This window comes from Phascolarctos cinereus, unplaced genomic scaffold (genome assembly GCF_003287225.1).
Source record: "Phascolarctos cinereus isolate Bilbo 61053 unplaced genomic scaffold, phaCin_HiC Scaffold_548;HRSCAF=1176, whole genome shotgun sequence".
Lineage (NCBI taxonomy): Eukaryota > Metazoa > Chordata > Mammalia > Diprotodontia > Phascolarctidae > Phascolarctos > Phascolarctos cinereus.
The window spans coordinates 10,437-25,969 of record NW_027555900.1 but is presented as its reverse complement, the minus strand read 5'-3'; the positions used below and the strand labels follow the sequence as shown (position 1 = coordinate 25,969).

General features: G+C 47.6%; 1 protein-coding gene across 1 annotated transcript; it reads right to left on the bottom strand.

Annotated features, from left to right (window-relative positions):
* Positions 1–2,068: 2,068 nt before the first annotated feature.
* On the bottom strand, positions 2,069–5,248 carry LOC144457425 (very-long-chain 3-oxoacyl-CoA reductase-B-like; the record flags this gene model as incomplete). The annotated part of the gene is made up of 8 exons (XM_078154543.1): positions 4,980–5,248; positions 4,231–4,277; positions 3,656–3,731; positions 3,320–3,428; positions 3,159–3,228; positions 2,544–2,588; positions 2,371–2,405; positions 2,069–2,219 (listed from the first exon to the last, which is right to left on the bottom strand). Coding segments are annotated over exons 1-8 (708 nt in total), but the record flags the coding sequence as incomplete, so codon positions are not given.
* Between the last annotated feature and the right edge of the window lie 10,285 nt (positions 5,249–15,533).

Below are 15,533 nucleotides of genomic sequence, written 5' to 3'. Positions count from 1 at the left end.
TCTCAAGCTAGAAGGCATCCCATCTAGAAGGCATCTAGTCCATCACACACCTAAGGAATCCCTTCTATAATGCAACTGACCGGTGGTCACCTAGGTCTACTTTTAGTGAGGGGCAAAGTAAAACCCTGAGAGGAAACTCATTGTATTTTTTTTATAGCTCCAGTAGTTAGGAAGGTTTTCTTGATATCATGTCTATATTTATTGTTACTGAGTCGTTTCGGTCATGTCCAATTCTTCATGAGCCCATTTTGGGGTTTTCTTGGCAGAGACACTGGAGTGATTTGTCACTTCCTTCTCCGGCTTTTTTTTACAGATGAAGAAACTGAGGTAAACAGTATTAAGTGACTCGCCCATTGTCACACAGCCAGTGTCTGAAGCCAGATATGAACTCAGGTCTTCCTGACTCCAGGCCTAATGCTCTATCCAGTGTGCAACCCAACTGTCCAAGCCTAGATTTACCTCTGCAGCTTCTACCGTTATCCCTGGATCTACCCTGAACAAAAAAAGTCGAATCCCTTTTCCATATGACAGCCCTTCAAATACTTGGAGACAGCTTTCACATCTCCCTCACCTGCAGATACTTCTTGTCTTTGCCAGACACACCCAGTTCCTTTAACAGATCTTGATATGGTAAACACCAAAGGAGAGAATGGAACAGAGCGAATCTCCCTTCTCTCACATGGTTGTACTACCACCTTGATGCTGATGACTCTCAGAGTACAACCTTCAGCCCTGGCCTCACCCGTGAGCTTCCAGCATGTTGCCTCCACCTGGAGCACATCCAGAACCAAGACGACCTTTTTCCTTTACCCCATCCTTCTTTCTGACCTCAGTACCACCATGCAACCATTCTCCTCTGATAAGAACCTTAGGGTTAGCTTTGCTCCTTCCCGCTTCCCCCTGCTAGGATCCAGTCAGTGGCCAGCTCTTGTGGAGTCCATATTCCTGGTACCTTTCCTATCACCTCCTCCCTTTCTAGGGCCACTACTGTGGTTCCAGCTCTCACCACCACCAGTTTAGTTCATCAGAACAGCCTCCTCACAGGTGTTCCTAGGTGCACTCTTTCTCTCTACCCATCTATCATTCAAATCTTAGAGAGGATCATCTTCCTTGTGCACAGATCTATCTACATCAGTCCCCTGCTTGGAAAACTTTTAACAGCTCCTTGCTGCTATTAAATCAAATGTAAAGCATCCTCTGTGTCCCAGCAGAATGAAAACTTCTTCCACCCAACATACTGTCATGTGCTTGAAGACACTTCTAGGCCAAGCACCCCCAGTCCCTCCAACTAATTCCTGGACTTCCTAAATATCTCACTCCCTTCATAGCCCTGTTCTAAACCTTCTGGACCTCAAAATCTTCTCTTCTTGCGATCTGCCCTAGACACTTTCCTCAGGACCTGGGACCTCCTCACTCTAGAGCATCCTTCCAACCTTGCTGCCTGCTCACCATGGAATATTCCTCTGCAAGGGTGATTTCCCTGATCTTACTGGCCAGTTCCAGCTGGAGTCTCCTTTTGGTGGAGATGCCTAGACAGGCTCCCTTTTATTCCTCTCCTGGCCTTACTCAGGACTTTCTGGATTTCAAAATGATGACCCCGCCATTCCCCAAGCCTAGGGCAAAGATTGCTTATTTTGCTTGTACCCATACCCCCAGTGATTATCACAGAACTGAGCAAGATGTTAATATTTGCTTAATGAACTCTCGTGTCCTTCCCTCATGTGGCAAGCTTTGTCAGTGTCAAAAGGCAAAAGTGAGCCTCAGCTTCCATTGCTATCTCCCAGGAAGCTCCTGGGGCCCCACTTGGTAAGGGGGCACTCAGACTTTGGCTGGTTTCATTTTATTACTCTGTGAGGCCTCCCATTATGAAATTACTGAACCCATAGGGGTAGTGGGCCAATGGGGGTGAAGAGCTTAGTATCTACTCTCTCGTTTTATATACAGTAGACCTGCAACTCAGAGAGCTGGTTGCCCAATGACTTTGAGGGAATCAGGGGTAGAGGGGGCACTCCCCCACCCCACTGCTCTCAGATCAACATGGGACACTCTGTTCATTCCATCCCCATACCTGAACCTCTTTCTTGTTCCTGGCAACTTGAAAGGGTCTGGCCACTTTCAGATGTGGGACCCATTTTACCTTAGTAGCCCCATATAATGCCAAGAATGGGGAAGGCTGTCTGCCAGCCTCAGAGGATATGTTCATGATGGCTCCTCGTCCCCTGCAGAATTGGAGAAGAAGACTGAGAATGGCAGAATCAAAGGCAAATGAGTGTCTCAGAGGCAGAGGGGATGTGAGGTAGGCCAGGAGGTCTGTATGGATGGGAAGGCAGGCTCTAGAGATAGGGAGAAGGGGATGACTGGGCGCCCTACCTGGCTGCCGTCAGAGGCAGGATGATCCGGATCATCTGTGGAGGGAGAAGCAAAGGCTAAATCTACCCAATAATCTGCCCTTGGCCCACTCCCCAATCTCTCCCCATATCCCCCCCCTACTCCTTTCCATCCGCTGCCAATGATGCTTCCTCTCTGTTCTGCCTCACTCTCACCTGAATCATTGACAGCATGTTACAATTCATCATGTCTGTGAAACTCTGGGAAGACAGAGTACACCTTTCATTTTTCATGGGCCTCTGGGCCTCTCACTTCCCCCTAAAGCAATCTGGCCATGAATTCTCAGGTGGGAATTTGCTGACACATTAAGGTCTTTCTCAACCTTCAAGGCTCCACCTGTCCCCCATCAAGTTCCATCTCCTCTAGGAAAATTTCTCTAAGCACTCAAATCCCTTCCCCAAAGCTTGACCCAAGGTTCAATTAAAAAAAATCAAACCACATTTGTAAATAAATACAGGGAAGACAAATACACTTAGAGTGGAACAAATTGTCATCATTTTGAAGGCAACATTTTCTCAACATTGATTGTTATTATGGCCACCAAAGGAAGGAGAGCTCACATTTCTCACCTGATTTAAATTTACAAAGTACTTTCTGCCTGTTAGAAAGGTTGGAGAGGTGGGGGTGGTGAGATAGGAGGGAAGGTGGGGTAATGAAGGAAGTGGCATATAAAGAGGGAAGATTTAGGGAGGGGAGAAGAAGAGATAGATAAATTGAGAGAAATGGAAAAAGGCATGAGTTGGGGAGGTGGGGGATGTAGCTTCCTCTACCTTGCCTGCATTCTGCAAATCCATTAGCTTGTGGAGGGTTATCTTTGAAGCTATTCCAACATTGTTGACCGGAAAAAAACAGGTCAGTACCACAAAGCAAGCAGATGGAGAGGAATTCTGGGGGCAGGACTGAGAAGGGAAGAGGGAATGGGTGTGTACCTAGAATGCCGATGTCTAGGCCCTCCAAGTCTCTCTCAACTGTCTCATAGATCTCTAAGCCTCCAGTGAACTCCACCTGGATGACTCTTGTTTCCTTACCATGGAGTCTCTCTGTAGTAAAACTCAGAGAATACAGAAACAGAAGCTTAGTACTACTCCTTATTATGTAGATGAGGAAAGGCCCAGAGAACACATGGGATTGACTGGCTCAGGCTCATACACAGCCCGTTTCTAGCACAGCTGTGTCCAACCTGGGTCTTTGGGTTCCAAGTCTCATTGTGGAACCTTGACCAGTCTCACTTCTAACCCATACCCCTCCTTTCTAGTCCGGCTCTCACCAATGTCCTCTGCCTCCCCATGTAACTTGCTGAGATCTCGGCTCACCAGTACAACGTTGAGGCCTCTTCGGGCCAGCTGTAGGGAGATAGGAGAATGGGGGGATTGAGGGAGTGGGCACACAGAACCTTCCAAACCTACAGAAGACTCAAGAGGGTCCATCCAAATAAGCAGGTATGCATAGGACAAAGAAGGACGTGGGAAATTCATAGGAACCCATGGGCAGAAACACTCAGGACAAATATGGATGTACTTATCTGTCTGTCTTTGTACCTATCCTGTCTACTTGTCTTTCTATCATCTATCCATCTTTGTGTATGTATGTATGTATGTATGTATGTATGTATGTACATTCACATGTAACATTAACTACTACATTTATATGTCTTTACACAGGAATCCCCTGCAAACACGTGTCCTAAGGCTCTAGAAAATGATCAGGGCACATACAAGAAAGCATTCATGGGAAAAACACCGAATGTATGGGAACGTGTATGTGCAATGCAATGGAATAGACATGTGGGGCCATGTCCAGGTATACTAAAGACAGATTCAGTTGGCCCCAGGCCCCCCTTACCTCATGAGCATAGCTCCTGCCAATTCCACTTGTGACCCCAGTTACCACTGTGGAAAGACAGAGGCTATGAATGGAGGCCTGTGGGTCTGGTGGAGGGATACACTCTGCAGGACCCACCCAATGGGAGATCCCAGAAAGGGGCAGGAGAGAGCCTCTACTCTCCACCTCCTCCTTCTGAGTTCTACCTCCATGGCCCTGGAATTGAAAAGGACTTTAAGTTGTTTATACAGTGGAACTTAACTGAGAAATGAGAGCTTGCACAAGGGGAACATGCTAGGAGGGGGCCTGCAGTCCTAGGGACACACCTGCATTTGAGTACCTATACATGCAATACACAGATCAGAGGATCTCAGATGTGAAGTCTCCCAGGACTCTAGCAATCACTTAGTCCAGCTGCCCCCAATTTTGCAAAACTAAAAACAAAAACAAAAACAAAAAGACACCAAGTCTGAGAGAGATTCAATGGCCTCCTGGGGGTTACCCATGTCATGGAATCAGATTCAAGGTTCAGACAGACCTTGGGGCTCCCTGGTCAGACACATATTTTACAAACAAGGAAAGCGAAGCCCACAGTGGAAGTGACTTGCCCGGGGGGGGGGTCACATGGGGTCCCAAGCAACTTGACTGAATTTTGAATCCAGGTTCTGGGGTCCTCCATCCATGGTCCACAGACTCTTCTGAGGCAGCAGGTTACAGGACCCCTATCATCAGAGACGTTGCCCCTTTCCCTCCCTCCTTCTCCCACACACCTGCCCGGGCCCCTTGCTTCCTGAGAGAAATGCCAAGGCCCAGGCCAATCTGGGGCAGCCCATAGACCAGCAGGGCATGGCCCAGACACCAGGCTACCCGCAGAAGCCACCAGGCTGCAGCCACGGTGCTGAGCATTTGGAAGGCTGAGCCACCTAGTTCCATCCACGACCCCATCCTGGACAGGACAACCTGGAGGTTCGGCAGGACAGCCTTGGTGAGGGGCAGCTCTACAGAATCCAGAGGATGAAAGGCCACAGGATCACCCAGGTCCTAACGCCTGAGGGGGGAGGGGTCACCTGGCACTGAAGGACTGGTGGAAGGCCCACGTGGAATGGTAGGGGGCAGGGCCGGCCAGCCTAGGACCAGTGGTACAGCGACCCTGGCTTGCAGTAAGAAGCCACAGCGCTACCTGGTGACCAGCACTGGTTGTGCAGGGTGGGCGAGGAGAACGCCCAAGCGCAGAGACGATTTGGGGGATCGTAGCCTGTGTCCCCTCCTCTCACTGTATCCCCTCCATCCCGAGGACACACGACCATCTCTTTCCAAAGATACTTCAGGGGCCGCTGGGTGGCGCAGTGGATAGACCACCGGCCCTGGATTCAGGAGGACTTGAGTTCCAATGCGGCCTCAGACACATAACACTTACTTAGCTGTGTGACACTAGGCAAGTAACTTAACCCCGTTGCCTAGACAAAAAAAGAAAATCCAAAGACACTTTCTTGAAACCTGGTGAGGGTACAGAGGGTGAGGCAGCTCCCATCACCCAGGCCCGTCCGATCACCCAACCCAGTGGAGGGCCCATGAACCCTGGATCACGGAGCACTGAGATGGCCTCTACCAACCCTCCCCAGAGAAGTCCTGTCCCTGAGTCCCTTCCCCCTCACTGCCACTCCATTCCTTGCTTCCATTTTGGGCATTCCCTGCTAAGTGGCAGCCAGACATAGGCACAGATGAGCCAGACTGTGAAAGAAGTGGGCTGGGGGTCACCACGGGGCCGGGCCCCTCCACCCCATGCGCTCCAAGCTTCTCTGGCTCCTCCACAGCCCAGGTCTCAGCACTGACCTCAGCCGTATTTGTACATTGGACTGGGTGCCTAGGGAGGGGTTCATGGGAAGAAGGAGCCTGGCTTCTCTCCTCTGGCTCCCTGGTAGAACACTGGGGGCCCTGGAGTAGAGCCTGAGGCGGAGGGGGTGCGGTGATGGTCACCTGTCCTGGGAGGTGACAGTCTTGGTGGCTTCTTAGGTACCTCCCTGCCCTTTCTGGAACTTGTCTCAGGCCATTCAGCTCCAGGGTTGGGATGCAGCTTTGGGAGCGTCCTTTTCCATTTGCAATCCAAAATCACTCATCTGTAATTTCTCCCTATTTTGGGGGGGAAGGGGAGGTGCCCAGATTTGAGGGCCGTGGCTAAGCCCCCTTTCCCCCCCACCATCCTCTCCTAGGGTCAGAGGACCCGCTTGACAGTCCTTGAGGAAATTGGCTTCCATGTGACCTAGGTCTGGCTGAGAGGTGAGAGCCAGGGCTCCATCCTCCAGGAGACTTGGGGTAGGAGTTCCCTGTCCCATGTGCTCAGACCCTTCTACAGGGGGAGGCCCCCCAGGTGGTCATTGCCCCCCCCAGCAGGGTACCAGGAGCTGAAATGGTTGATGGTGTTCGGTCTCCTTTCCCCTTCCCCCAGTCCCAGGTCTTCCTGGACCTGGGGTCACCTGCTGCATCTTCCCATTAGATCCCCTCTCCCTGGCTCCCCAGGGCTGGGCCTGGATCCAGGCCTTCTTCATCCTAAAGTCAGAAGCTTGTGTTTCTCCCAGGCTGCCCCAAGGGGCCCTGGTCTTCAGAGAGGAGCTGGACACCATCAAGTTCCTGTTTGGGGACCTGTGGGGGGCAGTGTTCCGGAAGCAGACTGATAACCTCAGGACCAACCACCAGGTAGGTCAGGATGGAGCAAGCCCCACCCCCCGTGAGTTGGAGGAGGAGGAGGACCCGCATCACTCACTTCCCCTTTTCCTAGCACTCAGTATACCATCCTGGAAAAGACCCTGGGATGGGCAGCTAGGTGGTGCAGTTGATAGAGTACCGGCTCTCAAGTCAGGAGGACCTGAGTTCAAATCCAACCTCAGGCCAAACACTTGATACTTACTAGCTCTGTGACCCTGCCCAAGTCACTTAACCCCAATTGGCTTCAAAAAAGGGGGGGCAGCTAGGTGGAGCAGTGGGTAGAGTGCCCACCCTGGGTCAGGAGGACCTGAGTTCAAATCCGACCTCAGACACATAACACTACCTAGCTGTGTGACCTTGGGCAAATCACTTAACCCCATTGCCTATCCTAAAAGAAAACAAAAAGACCTGGGAGATCTTAAACTATATTATAAAGCAACAATCATCAAAACTGTTTGGTACTGGCTGAGAAATAGAATGGTAGATCAGTGGAAAAGTCAGGTATGCAAGACACAGTAGTCAATGATTATACTAATCTATTATTTGATAAACCCAAAGACCCCAGCTTCTGGGATAAGAACTCACTCTTTGACAAAAGCTGCTGGGAAAATCAGAAAAGAGTATGACAGAAGCTATGCATAGACCACAGTCTCACACCACATACCAAAATAAAGTCAAAATTGCTTCATGATTTAGATATAAAGGCTGATACTATAAACAAACTGGGAGGGCAAGGAATAGTTTACCTATCACATTTATGGAGAACAGAAGAATTCATGACCAAACAGGAGATAGAGAACATTACTACATGCAAAATGGATAGCTGATTACATTAAATTGAAAAGGTTTTGCACAAACAAAGCCAATGCAACCAAGATTAGAAGGAAAGTAGAAAATGGGAAAGAATTTTTACAACCAGTATCTCCCATAAGGACCTCATTTCTAAAATATACAGGGAATTAAGTGAAATTTATAAGAATACAAGTCATTCTCCAATTGATACTTGGTCAAAGGAAATGAGCAGGCAGTTCTCAGATGAAGAAATTAAAGCCATCTACAGTCATACGAAAAAATGCTCTAAATCACTACTGATTGGAGAAATGCAAATCACAACAACTCTGAGGTACCACATCACGCCTATCAGATTGGCAGGAAAATTATGAATATTGGAGAAGATGAGGGAAAATTGGAACACTAACACATTGTTGGTGAAGTTGTGAAATGATCCAGCCATTCTGGAGAGCAATTTGGAACTATGCCCAAAGGGCTATAAAAATGTGCATATGCTTTGACCCAGCAATACCACTTCTAGGGCTGTATCCCAAAGAGATCATACAGGTGGGAAAAGAACCCACACATACAAAAATATTGATAGCAGTTCTTTTTGTGGTGGCAAAGATTGGAAATTGAGAGGATGCCCATCAATTGGGGAATGGCTGAACAAGTTCTGGTATACAAATGTAATGGAATACTCCTGTGCTGTAAGACATGATGAGCAGGCAGACTTCAGAAAAACCTGGAAACACTTCTATGGACTAATATTGAGTGAAGTGAACACAACCGGGAGAACGTACTACACAGTAACAGCCACGGTGTGCTATAGCTAACTTTGATAGACTTAGCCCTTCTCAGCAATGCAAGGATCTAAGACTTCCCCAAACGCCTCCTGTTGGAAAATGCCACCCACATCCAAAGAAAAAACTATGGAGTTTGAATGCAGATTGCAGTGCACTATTTGCTATTTTTTTCTTTTGTTGCATTTTGTTTCCTCTTTCTGGTGGTTCCTCCTCTTGGTTCTAATTCTTCCTTACAATATGACTACTGTGAAAATATGTTACTAGGAATGTATAAGTAAAGGCTATATTAGATTGTGCACTGTCTTGGGTAGGGAGGGGTGTAGGGAGGGGGACAAAAATGGAAAACTATATGGAAGCAATTGTTGATAAATCCAAAGAAATCAATAAAAAAAAAAAGAAAGAAAAGACCCTGGGCTTGGAGTCATAAGTCGTGGCTTCAAATGGAGACCTTGGGCAAGTCCCTTCCCTTCTGAGGCTGCAGAGCAGAGAGAGCTCTGGGCCTGGAGTCAGGAAGACCTGAGTTCAAATTCGGCCTTCAGCACTTTGGACAAGGCATGTAAGCGCTTCCTTAGTTTCCTCATCTGTAAAACGGGAATGAAAACAGCTTCTGCCTTCTGTGGGAGGGGGGTGAGGTTGGGAAGATGGATGAGATATTTGTAAAAGGTGTAGCATAGTGCCTGGCACACAGTAGGGGCTTAATAAATACTTACATCTTCCCTTTCCTTCCCTCTTTCTCACTTTCTCATTTGTAAAATCAGGATACTAATCCCTCCTCTGCCTCAGTCTCACAGGCTGGTTTGTTGTGTGCCAATGTGAGATCGTGCGTTCAGGGCTCCCCTGCCCTTCCCCCAGCACATGCCCAGCCACTACTGCAGGACCAGGGGAGGGCCTCATGAGCACCCTGGGAGACAGAGTCAGGGCCCCAGAATCCAGCTGCGTGAGAACCAGGCATGTGCCAGAGCCGGCTCCCAGGAATTCACGGGAGCCATTGTTAATTTGCCACATGAGTGTCCACACCCTGGAAATCTGAAAATGCTCCATATCAGGCTTCATTTCCTGCTTTGCTGATTGCCTGGATTTAAGAAAGGGACAGAGAAAATGGGAATCATGCAGTTTAAACCTTAGAGGGGCTGGTGTGGACGGTTTTCCCCAGAGAGCCAGTGGAGAGACACTTAGCAGCAACCTCTGGTGAGATCATTAGGGCCCAATTGAAGAGGGAGAGATGTCGAGACTTTGAAGTGTGTTCAAAAAGCCTATTCCACCAGCCCTAGGAGGGAGCTTGGGCCACACAACCCGAGGCTTTTAGGCGCCTGGTCAGTCTGTTTTGGCAGCCAGGCAATGGATGGCGACCTGCCGGTGGAAAAAAAGGCCGACGGGCCAAGGGGAGGGAGGCAGTGGTCACATGCTGCCAATCTTAATAATGAATTCCAGGAGAGGAGACAACCCAGAAAGAATAGGAGCCTGGTCATTTGTTTAAGATTGCACAAGGCCCTCTGCTCTAGGCTGCTGGAAGACATGGGAAGCTGTTCGGATCGGCCTGGCACCTGCTTACCCAGCAAGCCTGGGAGCCTTAGGTTTCTACCTTCAGGGTTATCATGGAGCCCTCTCTGATTGACTGAGGAAGGACACCTACCACTGGCTACCTCTGGCTGACCGCTATGCCCTCCTGTACTGGCACAACCAAGTTGATCCAAGGTGAGACCCTGAAGGGGAGAGGGATAAGGGACTGGGCAATGGAGTTGAGGGGCCAACAGGACGGAGAAGTCAGAATTCCTCCTTTCTTCATCTGAGCCTCAGTTTCCACCTTGTAAAATAAAGGAATTGGACTAGAAGGTATTTTAGGCCCCCTTTGAGCTCTCACCTTTCCCCCTAAATTTTAAAGGCCCTTCCAAATTTAACACTCTCTGTTCTAAGGCCCCATTCTTGATTTAAACAACCTACCAATCCTCCACCATCTGCTCGATTTATCTCTAAGATGTAGGTGGCAAAAGCTATGCTGAGGACTCTGCATTTGATTCCAGAGGCCACAATGGGCAGCTATAGGAGGGACAGGGCTTAGCTGCTCAGTGCCTCGAAGGACAGGGGATGTGATAGGACCAGAGGAAGGGCTTCGTCTGCTTTTCTGGGGACATTTCTTTCCTTTCCCCTCCATCTCTTCTTTTCCTCTGCCTCACTACCTCCTCCCTTGCCTGCTCTTAGGAAAATCTTGGGTATGGTGAACATGGTGGCCCTGGAGAATGGGCAACTTGGGCCCCTGCTTCCCGCAGAAACAGTTTGGAGCCTCTAGGATGAACGTGTGACTGATGTGAAGGTGACCTGGGAGGAAGGCGGAGGGGTCTGCCTGGGTCACCAGGGGTTTACAGGCTCCCCTGGCTTTCTGGCCTTGGACAAATTTATGACTCCCTAGGTCTATGACTCAAAGATTCCATGACTATAAGAATGATCTTTGGACTGGTGAGGACAGAACAAAATGGACTATGCAGAACTGAAGCCCAGGACAGATACAAGCAGATGCCTAAGGAGAACAATGCTCACCTGGAGGCAGGTGGCAGACAGCTGTCAGCACCAGGGCAGGGTGTAAGGGGCCAAGGCTGGATGCAGTCATGACAGGACAGAAGAGGTCAGACCCTCACCCCCATGGGGCTGGAGACAGGGCTTAGCAGCTATGCATCTGGACAGGAAGTGGGGGTGAAAGGATCATAGGAAGCCATTCTTCTTTCTCATCTACCTCAACCCAACTATGTGAGGAGGGAGAGTACCCCAACAACTGAGAGCCAGGAAAGGGGGGAAGAGAGGCATTCTAAAGGCAGGGGTGAGCAAGGAGCACATTCCAGCCACGAGGGCCAGACAGCCTGCATAAAGCATGGAGGTGGAATTCTCATTTCTTTTTTCAAGTGAAAACTTTTTATATTTTTTCCCAATTACATGTAATAACAATTTAAACTTTTTTTTAAATTCTGAGTTCCACATTCTCTCCCTCTCTCTTCTCCCTCTTCCTGGGGAAGGCAAACAATTTGATACAGATTATACATGTGTAGTCTTGCGAAACATCGGAATGCTAATTTCAGGGAAAGACTAGTAGTCTGGTCTGGCTGGAATGTAGAGGGTACAAAGAGCAATCATGTGAAATAAATATGGAAAGGTAGCTGGAGTCCAACTAGAGGGCTTTAAATAACATGCTGTGCCAGGCAGAGCAGCTCACTAATGTCTGTCTCTGTCTATTCCTCTACATCTCTTTCTGTCTTCTGACTGTCTATCCATCCACTTCTATCTATTTTTCTTTCTATCCTTCCATATCTATCTGTCTTTCTTTCTATCCATCCACATCTATCTGTCTTTCTTTCTATCTATCCACATCTATCTGTCTTTCTCTCCATCCATACCTATCTGTCTGTTTGTGTGAATAACTATCTATTCACCTCTTCCTATCTATTATCTATACATTCATCCATCCATCCATCTATTCATCTATCTATCTGTCTATTCTGTTTGTTTATCTATTTAATACCTTAAGCAACAGGGAGTTAATGGTTCTTGAGGTGGGCAGTTACATGCTCTTGTGGAAATATTTTGGGGAATGGAAGCTAGAGGGATGGAGAATCAGAAATGTCACTAAGCTGGAGATGACCTAATCTTTTTCTTATTGCTTAGCCAAAGAGGTGAGGTTTCTATTTTAATTACTGCCCTGAATAGCATGTATTTACAGTGTTGTCTTGATGAGGTTGGAAGTTGATAGCCCTGAGGGAGAGCTAATGTGAAACACTGATTTCTCCTGGAGAAATTCTGGGTTGGGGCAGGAGCCACCAAGATTGTAGACAGTCTTGGCAATTACTGATAAGCCTCCAAGATGAATTTGGGGCTCCCTCTAGGCAGAGCCCTACCTCTGAACTACAGGATACAGTTACAAAATTCTAGCACATAGCAAGAAAGGGGTGGTTTGTGCTCATCTAGGAAGGGAAGCTTTGATCATTAAGGGGCTAGCATAGCTTCAGCAAAAACAAGCTGGGGAGAGTCAGGGTGGTGTAGTGTTGGCCCCAGCATTGGCAAGACCTGGATTCAGAGGTTGCCTCTGACCCTCTGGGCAAACCTCTCCTTGCCGCAGGAGACTCTCCAAGTCTGAAAGGTGCCTAAAAGACTGGATAGAATCTGTATTGGGAGTGAGGCTCTCCTCACAAACTCCCTATAGGAAAGAAATCAGAGGTCTGGACCAACCAACACAGTCCAGAATGGGTTACACCAGACCCACCTTTTATCCTTTATTGAAAGGTTCCTAAACAGGCAGGTCTAGGGAATGCTGTAGATGGTAGTGGTGGGGATTTCTCATGGGTTGGGGTCTCAAGCTCTGTGAGGATCAGCTGAGGAGCAAGGGAGTCTGGGACTGGCAAGGAGGAGACCTAGGACCATGGGAGCTGGCATGTAGGGAAAGAATCAGGCTTCCCCCTGTTGGGCCCCTGAGGACCGAAGTGGGAGCTGCAGTTTCAAAGAGGCAGGTTTAGGCTTGATGTCCACCTGGGGAAAGTTCCTGACCATTTGAGTCATTCAGAAGGGGAGTCATGGACTGCTTGCAGAGGTGACGAGCTCCCCTGATGCCTCCTTTGTGGAGAATGTTGGAAAGAAGATTCTCCTTCACTCACATGTGAGTGAGGCTGGCCAAAGTGACCACTGAAGTCCCTTCCAGCTGGGCCAGACAGGGTGTGATTCCCTAAAGTCTTAGATTGCATGAATCTGTGTCTAAAGTTCTCTGGATCTAAGATCCTCTAAGGTTCCAAACTGCTAAAATTCATCCAAGTCGAGGTGTCTAAGGCTCCACTGTATGTGGGTTGTGGTACAGGGAGTGTCTGGGAGTGAAGGGAATTGTGAGGAGGAGAGGAATGCTGTCTGCTCCCCCCCCCACGTGCCACTTCCCTGAACTTTTACTGTGGGGATCATATCATGCCACTTCTGTTCTCACAGACTCAGACCTGAGCTGCTCTGCTTCAGACCCTGCAGGAAGAGGAAGAGCAATGGATTGCAGCTGAGGACCAGCCCAGTAGCCTGCTCAAGATGTCTGTGAGGTGTGTGCATGTGTATATGTTTTGTGTGTGTATGTATGTGTTCATTGTGTGTGTTTGTGAAGTGTGTGACAGATGTGTGTATGTGTGTGAAATGGGTGTAAGGTGTGTGAGAGGTGTGTATATGCGTGTGAGAGGTATGTACATGTGTGTCCATGTTTGTGTGTGTGTCACTTCTGTGTGTCAGGTGTATGAGAGTTTTGTGTATATGTGTATATATGTGTATGAGATGTATGTATGTAAGGTGTGTGTAAGGTATGTGAGAGATGTGTGTATGAGATGTGTTGATATGTGTGTGAATTGTGTATGTATAAGGTGTGTGTGTAAGGTGTGAGAAGTGTGTGTGTCTATGTGTATGAGAGGTGTGTACATGTGTATATGTCTGTATGTATGTGAGTTGTGTGACACATGTATGTATATTTGTGTGAGAGGTGTGTGTAAGGTGTGAGAGGTGTGTGTATACATGTGTGAGATGTGTGTGAGGTGTATGTGTAAGGTGTGTGATAGACATATATGTGAGACGTGTTTCTTTGTGTGTGAGTTGTGTGTGTTTAAGGTGTGTGTGTAAGGTGTCAGAGATGTGTGAAGTGTGTATATATGTGTGTGTGAGATGTGTATTTGTGATATGTGTTTAAAGTGTGTCAGACATGTATGTCAGGTGGGTGTATATGTGTATGTGAGAGTTGTGTGTAAGATGTGTGCTTCTAGGGAGGAGGAGAGGAAATTTATCTGTACCCACTCGCATCAGAGAAAGAAGAAGGGATTGGGATAGAGAAGGCTGGAGGAGGGAGGGGAGGCTCTTTCTATTTTTTTAATGTGCATAATTCCAGGATTAGCAAAGTAGATGATTCTGAGACTCTATAAATCCAAAGATTCCTTGGAGCCAAGCTCTTTGATTCTAAGGTGCTAAATGAGAGACATCCAAGATTTTGTTCTTCTAAGATTGAAGTGTTCTTTGAGACTGAAATTTGGGGATTCTATGATTCTAAACTGATATAATGTTAAGAGTCTACATTACACACAGATTTTTACAATAACATATAATATGATAAATATTATAAAACAAAGCTTATTTTATAACAAACACAAAGAAGCTAAGATGATGCAGTGCTTAGAATGCTGAGTAGGCCTGGAGTCAGGAAGACCTGAGTTCAAATCTGGCCTCAAACACTTACTAGTAGCTGTGTGACCCTGCCCCCAAGTCACCCTGTTTCTGTCGGCCTCAGGTTCCTCATATGTAAAATGGGGATAATAAGAGCACCTGGGGCAGCTAGGTGGTGTGGTGGATAGAGCAGTAACTCTGGAGTCTAGAGGATCTGAGTTCAAATCTAACCTCAAACACTTACTAGCTGTGTGACCCTGGGCAAGTCACTTAAGCTTAACTGCCTAAAAAGAAAAAAATATATAAATATAATAATAATACCTACCTCCCAGGGTTGCTGTGAGGATCAAATGTGATAGCATATGAATAGCACCTTACAAATCTTAAAGTACCATATAAATCTTAGCTATTATTAACCTTATATTTTATAATTTCAATAATTAAATAATCTCACAATCTAAGATTCTGTAATCCTACCAGTCTAAAATTATATAGCTCTAACACGTAAAATTCTGCAAATGCAAAATTCTATAAAGTTAAAGATTTAAAATGTGAAAACTTTAACATGCTTTGGAGTTAGGGGAGGCAAAGAGGGAAGATCTCCAAGGTGCCCACACCACTCCAAGTGAGGAGATTGCTTGGGGTTGGAGAAAAGGGGGTCTCACTTCTCCATCTCTATCCTCTAGCTGCTGGAAGAGCACACGGATCAGGCCCCTCGCTTCAGCCAGGAATTTGGGGTGCGGATGGCACACTGCTGCCTGGGAGTTCTGGCTGAATTCCTGCAGAGGTACAGGGGACAGGCGATGACCCTTGATTCTGGAGGGTGGAATGAGCTAGAGAGGCAAGAAGAAGCCATCTATCTTCAGGGGATTGTCCACCACAGATTAGAGG